The sequence below is a fragment of the Vidua chalybeata genome, chromosome 19 (genome assembly GCF_026979565.1).
Source record: "Vidua chalybeata isolate OUT-0048 chromosome 19, bVidCha1 merged haplotype, whole genome shotgun sequence".
Classification (NCBI taxonomy): domain Eukaryota; kingdom Metazoa; phylum Chordata; class Aves; order Passeriformes; family Viduidae; genus Vidua; species Vidua chalybeata.
This window is the reverse complement of record NC_071548.1, coordinates 10328251-10336823: the sequence shown is the minus strand read 5'-3', so window position 1 is coordinate 10336823 and position 8573 is coordinate 10328251. Positions and strand designations below refer to the sequence as shown.

Below are 8573 nucleotides of genomic sequence, written 5' to 3'. Positions count from 1 at the left end.
ATATCTTGTCAGTTCTCTCATGCCTCCATTAGAAGTTTATTTCTGATTTATATCAGAAGACCAAAGTGCCTTATATAATACTTTAAAGCTGAAATGCAAATAGTCAACCATGAACTTTGTATTTACTGTCAAGGACAAAGACTGTGAGAAAAAAACAAATAGTTCCGTGGGGTGTAGGAAGCTGTGGGCAGTGGATTGGTTAATATTTTCGTGTTGGTTAAAGAGGCTCCGGCAGTGCGGCGTTCCCGGGGAGCTGTGGGGAATCCCGGGATGCTCCCGAGGGAATCCCCGAGGGACCCCAGCCCGCCCGGGAGCGGCCGCCAGGGGGCGCTGCCGCTGAGCTCCCGGGGCCGCGCTGAGCCCGGGAGCGGCGGGAGGGGGAAACGGCCCCGTCAGCCCGGCCGGGCCGAGCGGCCGCTCCCGTGTGGAACGAACAGCCCCGTCAGCCCGGCCGGGCCGAGCGGCCGCTCCCGTGTGGAACGAACAGCCCCGTCAGCCCGGCCGGGCCGAGCGGCCGCTCCCGTGTGGAACGAGCAGCTCCGTCAGCCCGGCCGGGCCGAGCGGCCGCTCCCGTGTGGAACGAGCAGCTCCGTCAGCCCGGCCGGGCCGAGCGGCCGCTCCCGTGTGGAACGAGCAGCTCCGTCAGCCCGGCCGGGCCGAGCGGCCGCTCCCGTGTGGAACGAGCAGCTCCGTCAGCCCGGCCCGGCGGGAGCGGGTTCTGCCGCCCCACTGAGGGACGCGCCCCTGGCCTGAGGCGCTGCCTGCCCGCCCTCACGGCCCGAGGCGGCCAGCGCAGGTGAGGGACGGAGCGGATCCCCGCCTGCTTATATACAACAGGCCTTCCACAGTGGTTTGGGGACAGGAATTTCTTAGGGAAGAGCATACAAGTCTTGGTATCCAGCTCTGCTGTGGCCTCATCCAGGCAGGTTGTCGGTGTTCCCTGAGGGAGCCCTGCTGCCACTGGCCAAGCCCTCCTGGATCCTATGAGGATTAGAATTACCGTGAGGGGAAATTCTTCTCATGGAGTATATAATGAAGAATGTCCAAAAGTTAGCTGCTGCAATTAAGGGCTGGGAAGAAGGAGCAGCACTCCAGTCCACTTACTCTTGACAGTGACTTGTTTTCTTTCTTCTGCTGCCGTCAGTTTTCTAACAACTTTTTTCATTGTATTTTCCACAACCAGACTCAATTTCTTCCTGCTCAGTCTGATGTGTGAATTCCCTGACCATGGTGTAAAGCCACTGAGAGGACAAAGACCTTGACTGATCTTCCTTGGAGACACATCCTTCGCCCCTCAGCTTTGACCTGTTGTCTGAAAGTTTGTCAGTTCAGGATTAATAGTAAGCAAGACTTTATTTTATGTTGGAAATTAACCTTGAGTTACTAATTGGTCTCCATTTCAAACAATTCTTTTGTTTAGGAATGAACCTGTGTTATGTCACCAGCAGGTGACAGGTAAAAACAAGCAGACACATCTTAAAATACCACAAGGCTGACCTGATAGGAGAGCTCCCTTTTAAGACAACTGCCCCAAAAAGAGTTAATGGCAGATTTGTTTCCCTAACCAAAAGAACAATTCAAACCAGCTGCAACCAATAACAGTTACTGTGGTAGAAGAGGCTGCAGGTGGAAAGACTAGTGCTTTTTCAGTGCTGCATTTGGAAAGTTCTAAGTACAACATGGAATAGGAAGGGTCAGGAGGATGGTCTTTCAACCATCCTCCATCCAAGTTAGAAATCACAAAAGAGGTTGGACTTTATTTTTTCCCACTGTTCCTTCACTTCAGAAGGGAGAGTACCCATGAGTCAGGGGGAAGCCAAATGGTAGCACATATAGTCTAATTCATATTGGTTCTGAAAGGTAAACTTGTGTTGTCCCAGCACAAGGAGTATGATGCTCAAAGAGTCCTTTACCACTGTTACCTTTTGGACTTGAGTTTAAGCCCTTGTTTCAAACCATCTGTGCTCCTTAGAGGTTTTTAGCTGTTTTCATAAGTCTGAAGGGGTTAATCTGACAGGTCTGATCCAGTCCCAGCTGTGTATGTGCTATCTAATATCCTCCTAAGGTTCTGTTTGTTTGCAGCATTTTGGGGTTTTGATCCAAAATGCTCCATTTTCCTTCAGAAGTTGTCTCCCAAGTCTGGCCAGCTGGCTGGGCTCTGGTATGGAAATCAAGCTGGGTAGTTTTCTCCACATAGTTCCACTTGTCAGAATTGGGAAGTTTTGTAAAAGTTACAAGGGAAGAATTGGGAAGCTACTTGTCAAAACTGGGAAGTTTTGTAGCTTTGGGGCTACTTCAGGTGGAGGAAGGACCGGTGAACAAAGTGTTTATCTTCAATCCAGAGGGCTTAGCTAACAGATGTTGGCTGGGTCCCTTCTTTAGGGGGGGGGGGGGGTTACATATTCATCAGCTGACCTTTGAGCCACTTCCAATGCAGGGAGGACATACATCTACATTTTGTTTGCAGTATTTGGAATATAAAAGTTGCCTATATGACTGAGTGTGAAAATGGATTGGGGTTTATTATCTCAAGTCCTTTCTGTCTGCATTTCTTCTGAAGCCCTTCCTTCTGTCTGCATCTGCTCTGGGGTGGACCACAAAGCCCCCAGTTTATCTAGCAATTACTGTCTTCCAAGGTAGAGTCACTAGGGTATGCAGTGGAGAGAAATGACATTCTAAATTAAGAGCCTCTCACACACGTGCAAGACGATAATTTGTCTGTAACAAAACTCCTCATTAGAATACTGTTAATTTCCTTTCCGTGACAATTATAGCACAGCACTAGCTCATATGTGCAATGTGCAGAGATATTTCCCTGAAAAAAAAAAAAAACCAAAACCTATCATTACCACTAGTGAAAAACAGTCCTTAGAGGAGAAAAATGGACTTGTAATTTTGCAGCAACTTCTCAATTTAGTGGGAGTTTGGTGTTAAGGTAAGGAGTTTTGGGGGTTCTCCCTGTTGTTGATTACATTCATGTTAGACTCCACAGTTGTCATTTTCCCACTTGCATCTGGAATCAGAGATGATAGAGTCCCCAACTGAGTGGAACCTGTTACCCCTGAAATTCAGCTCATGTATTCTCTCTTTACTCTAAAAACTCACTTCTCTCCTCCCTACAGACATGTTTAAATGACTCTTTCTTTCTGTTGGCATAGCATATTTTTGCTTATCCATCTGTTTTGAAGTTTTGATGAGGTTTAGTTTTTCAATCAAAAAGAGATTGTTTGTATAATCACTGTTTAGTGCCTGGAATATTTTGGCAGGAGTGGTGTTATATGAGTGAAGTGGGTTAGTGCTTCTCAGAAGTGCTGGATTTGGTATCCTGTTCTTTTGCTTCAGGAGAGCAGGCTGGACAGGCTCTAGACCAGGGAGAAATGGCTCAAGGAATTGCCTTTAAATGTGCAGAAGGTCTGCTCTGTTTCACTGATGTCATTAAGGGGACAGAAGCCCTCCTCTTCGTTAGCTGCACTGAAAACCTCAGAAGAGCTTTTATTTTGTTGTCATTTTCCTACCTGAATCCTGAGCTTGAAAAGTTCTCTTCCGGTCCAAGGGCTCTGGTTTTGCTTCTCTGCTGCATGCTCTGCTACTGCAGGATGGAAGATCCTGCTCCTTTTCCAGAGGTATTCTAGCTGATTTGGTTTACTTTTTATTTTTGTGGTTGGTTGATTTTTAAACAGATTGTAGAGAAAATAGGGACTTCCAGCTTGGTTCTGTACTCGTGGCTGAGGTATGTCTGATCTGGTACTGGACCTTTTCATCAAGAAAACATGGCCTGTGGTGCTGGACTCTGCTCTGACTGTGCTTTGTCTGGCTTTTAGCAGAAAGCAGAGGCACAGGCACCATGTGGATCAGCCTGGCTCTGCTTGCCCTTCCCCCTTGCCAACCTGCTATTTCTGTACTTGATTGGAAGAAGCTAAAACTGCTGGATTTTTTGCCGGCAGTCAAGGCATTCCTCAAGTTCCTAATCCAGGCTCCAGATGGTTAAGTTGTCCATCCCGACATATAGGAACAAATAATTATGGTAAAAGATGTGAAACCCCACACCAGCCTCTCACGGTGAGACTCTAGGACAGAGAAGTCGCCTGCAGGGAGCCCCGATGAACCGGCACGTCTGGTCACCTGTCCGTGGGCAGGAGGGCAGGACTGGAACCGGCCGGGTGCCGCCGCAGGGGCTGCCCGGTGCCGGTCACGGCCGAGCCTCCGCGGGTCGCCCCGTGGGAGGCGGTGCCGGCCGTGGGCAGGGGCCACCCGGCGCTGCCCCCACCCCCCCCCCCGCCGCCGCCGCCGCCGCCGCCGCCGCCAAGCCCGCATCCTCGGACGTGCCGCAGCTCCGGGCTCTGCCTCCAAGAGCCCCCGGGGCTCCCCCCGCGCCGGGAAGGGCGGACCCCCGTCCCCGGGCGATGGCTCGGCCGCAGGGGCGGGAGGCGGGGAGGGGTCACTGCCCCGGCCGGAGCTCGGCCGCCGGGATGCCGCCCGCCGGCGCTGCCCGCGCTAATTGGATATTCCGTGGATGGAGGATTTCCTCCCCTCCCGGCTGCGGGAGTCATGAAGGGAGGCTCGGCTGCGCTTGAAAGTTTGCCAACCAGCAGCTAGGTTTAATTTCTTTAAGGATCTGGGGAGAAGGGGGGCGGGGGCTGGAGGGGGACCGTTTCCAAGCATGGGAGACAGGCTGCCGGAGCCTCACGCCAGCTCTTCCCCTGCTGTGGCTGCCAGCTCGGAGGCGGAAGAAATCGAGGTGCTGGACTCCGAAGATGTCCTACCTATGGCCGCAGAGGATGTAAGTTTCCTTTGCTCGGTATCTTCCCCCCTTTCCCCCGGGCCGGGATAATCGGCTCAAGCTATTCATAGCTGAAGCCCGGGATGGGCACAGGAGCGGGGCCGGTGACCCTGCGGGACCAGGGAAAGCCGCCGTCCTCGCCGCCCTCCCGCCGCCCTACGCGCCTCCCGCCGCTGGGTGTCTGCGGGCTCCAGCAGCCGCCGGGCTGGCTCCGTCCCCGGGGCCGCAGCTCCCGTCCTTCTAAGCCCCAGCGGCCCGGACAGGCTCCCGGTTCGCTGGGTGCCCGCGTCCGGTGGGGAGATGCCGGCGGGTGGCAGCTGAGCGGGAAGGGGCATCGGACTGCGCACGGACGCGACTCTGGAGCCTGGAGAGGGGCTGACGCCTTGGCTCGAGCGGCTGCTGGAGGACAGAGAGCTTCTCCAGAGTCACAGCCACCCTGAGGGTGACAGATGTGAAACGCTCCCGCTCTCGGGAGCTGCTCCCTCTTCCAGCCCCCGAGCAACAAACAGTCGAATAAGTTTTCTCCTCGGCTCGACAGGCCTGATGGCTTCTCTCCACCCTCCGAGCTCTGATGGCACGTGAGGGTGGGATAACTTGGCACCGACTCTCTGCTCACCCAGCCCAGAAGGACGCGAAGGGGTCGTGCGCACTCCAGATCTGCTCCTGCCGTGCTGAGCGGCAGTGCCTGCAGAGCTGAGGCAGATGTTCTGCATCTGCCGGACCCGGAGGCAGGAGCTCGCCGTGCACCTGTCTGGGAGGCAGTGAATGTGAGAGATCCTGCATTCCTGGTGCATCCCAGGACTGCTCACAGCTCTCATTCCCAGCAAACTCAGCTGGGATGAGGACTGAAAAGTGTCTGCTCAGTCTGCAGCGGTAAGTGCAGGGTCTGTTCCAGCCTGTCAGACATAAAGCAGAGATACTAAATGTCTTTCTGAAGTGGGCTCTGACTCGGGTCTTGCGCCACTACAAAAGGGACACTTGGGAGCTGAACGTCCAGCAATGGCACATCCCCTCGGCCCTCTCTCTAACTTTTTGATGCTGCTGGAGGAAGCAGCCCAGGCATGCTTAGGGACAGAGCCTGTTCTTCACCCCCCAGCCCTTCCTTCTGAATCACCTAGAATTCGGTTGCTGTTGGATTTTCCTCCCAGAGGGCAGTGGAGGAAGTGCAGTTGCTTGTTAGAGCTGCATTCCCCAGTCTGTGTTCTGAGCACAGTGCAGTCAGGAGGGAGCGTGTGATGCAGGTTGACCTCTGCTACAACACTGCCAGACAGTCCTAAGAAGAGATGCCTGACTCAGGGGCATGCGTAGCTTTGACTTGGAAAGGGTGGCTTTCCAGGAGCTTTCACAGTCTAGGTTTCCAAATCCCATTGCTTGCTTACATCAGACTGTGACCTTTTCTTCTCTGACAAATTTTGTGCTTGTCTGGATGGTCCTACAAGAAAGATTTCCTGTTGTGATACACGTGAGCCCCTTGGAGTTACTCCAGCCTCTACACAAATGCAGCCATTAGCAATTCAGTCCTACCAGGGGGCCCAGGAGATGCTGAAATGCTGAGTGCCTGGCAGGATTGGACTCCTGGGAGAGGAGCTGTCCCTCATGAAGTCTAGATTCTCATCCCAGTTCCGCTGCTGCCTTCCTGCTTGACCTTGAGGTAGGACAGCTTGGGTCAGATCCAGCTTGCAGTGTCTTGCCATTACTTGCATTGTTATTTGACTCTGGTACCTTGTTTTCTATAATCAACAAAACTAAAGCCTGCAGCTGCATTGGTTATGGGAAGCTGCTGAGACCTGGCAATAGATGATGTGACAGAAGCCTGAGGTATCATGTATCATCTGCAAGTCAGAAAAGCAGGAAGCGGTGTAAATGCCCTCCTTCTACTCCGCCAAGATTTCCTGCTGAAACAAGCAGGCTACAGAGCATCATCTCTGAAAATTTCAACTGCTCTGTGCTACTCTGTGCCCCCTGAGACCTAACCAGGGGTTGATTTTGTGTTGTTGCTATTACATCTGAAAGCCTGATGGAAGCTCTCTAGCTTGGCCAGCAAGAACTGACACAAGGTCAGTTCTTTATGTGTTATTAACCACAAAAATATAACACAGTGGAGGTTTGGCTGTCACAGCCTTGACAGTGTATAACAGCTCAGCTGTGATGTCATTGTAGCTCTCAGAGCAGCATTCCATAAAGCAACATAAAAAATGTTCTGTTTAAAATGCTGGATTGATTTATGATGATAAATGAGAGCTTATAAATGGAGACATAGGGAGGAGGGGAGCCAACAACTTAACTAATGAAAAGGAATTCAGTGGTCTGATACCCCACTGTCTGTCTAGTCAATTCTGCTTTAGATTTGCCCACCATGTGAAAGGAAATGTTCTTCTAGGACTAGATAAGACTCTGACCAGATTTCTGCTTTGCTAATAGCACTGTGAGGAGAGTCTTATAAGAGTCTGATATTTGTTGTTTTAATCAATTTGATTTTTTTCTGGGAAGGTGAATGAGGCATAAAAAACCACAAACCTGGAAATGTACAAATGTTTCTAGGGATCCTAAGACGGTGGTTATCCCAGTGCTGCCCCCTGGAAACTGCTGTCTTCTCAACTGTCCCCTAAATCCAGGATAGATGAAACTCTTAAACAAGTCAGTAGGAATTTCCTCTGTTTCATGGGACAGTGAGGCAGCAAGTCTGGGTCACAGAGGTGAGCTGACACCAGTCTCTCTACAAAGCATAAATCAGAGTCAGTTTCCAGCTTATTTTTTCAGTTTCCAAGTGGCAAGGACTTGTGCAGTGTTCACATGGTTGTGAACATTAAAGTGGAGCTTCCTCCTATACAGCATTTTTAAGGCAGATGTGATAGAACAAAAGATGTGAGGCAAATCCTTGCAGTGGGCTCTCTCCAGCCTTCCACCCTCCCACCCTGCACAAGAGGAATTACCTGTTTTTCAGATGTGGACATGTGAGGCTCAGAGAACTGATGGGTTATCAAAAAGCCTGCAGAAAGCCAGAATCAGGAGCGGGCAGTAGACAGGGCTCTGATAACCCAGCAAAGTAATTGATGGGTCAGTGTTGGGCCGCAGGATCTCAGAATGTGATCTGGAAAAACATTGCTAATTTGTCCCTTCCCTCAATATACACAGAGCTTTCTTGATCTCTGAGTAAAAACCCCTTTTTTCCTTGCTTGCCTGCAAATAGACAAAGTGTGAGAAAACAGAATTAACACATGAATGTTTTGAGTTCATCCTAATTTGGATTTGTAAATGAAAACTGTTCTCCCTGTGTTTGGTAGATTCCCCTTCCTCCTCCTCCGGAAGGGTAGGTGATTCTGGGATGAAGAAGGAAATGGCATGTTGGAAATGACATTAAATCATTTGGTTATTTCTCTGTTAGAATATAATTCTACAGTTTACTGCATGTTAATGCTGTTGCTCTTATACCTTCTTTTTACTCTTTTTCCTCCCTTATGCTGCCTCTCAGCACTGGAAAGTCCTATTTGATCAGGTATGTGAACATGATATATTCTCTCTGTCTTGTGAGCAAAGAGCCTAACCTCTGGTTAATTTCCTCTGTACTGGCTTTCCCCTGCATTTAAAAATACAGCCTAGGAGTAATGTGCTGCATGCTTCCAGTTCCCAGGATGCTGGTGTGCAAGTCATAATTATCACAGCTACTCTGGGCCTTCCTCTCAGTTCCTCTTCAGAGTAGCCATGGACAGGAGTGAGCCCTTCCCTGGTGGCTCAAGGGCTGAGCCAAGGTGCTGGTACAGTCAGCAGGTGCTCTGTTTCCTGCCAGTTGTGC

General features: G+C 51.0%; 1 protein-coding gene across 9 annotated transcripts in view; it reads left to right on the top strand.

Moving 5' to 3' along the window:
• Positions 1–62: 62 nt before the first annotated feature.
• RHBDL3 (rhomboid like 3) overlaps positions 63–8573 on the top strand; it is a 65707-nt gene continuing 57196 nt past the window's right edge. For 5 of the 9 annotated variants that reach the window (XM_053960543.1, XM_053960541.1, XM_053960538.1 and 2 more), the window contains exons 1-2: positions 63–796; positions 1184–1340. Coding sequence is in view for 2 of the 9 variants with exons in the window: in XM_053960547.1 (XP_053816522.1) it covers positions 4661–4780; positions 8253–8276 (144 nt within the window). In the remaining 7 variants the exon portion in view is untranslated. Of the gene's footprint in view, positions 797–1183; positions 1341–4521; positions 4781–8252; positions 8277–8573 lie in introns of those variants that run through there. The other 4 variants (XM_053960547.1, XM_053960542.1, XM_053960540.1 and 1 more) reach the window with 4 other exon arrangements.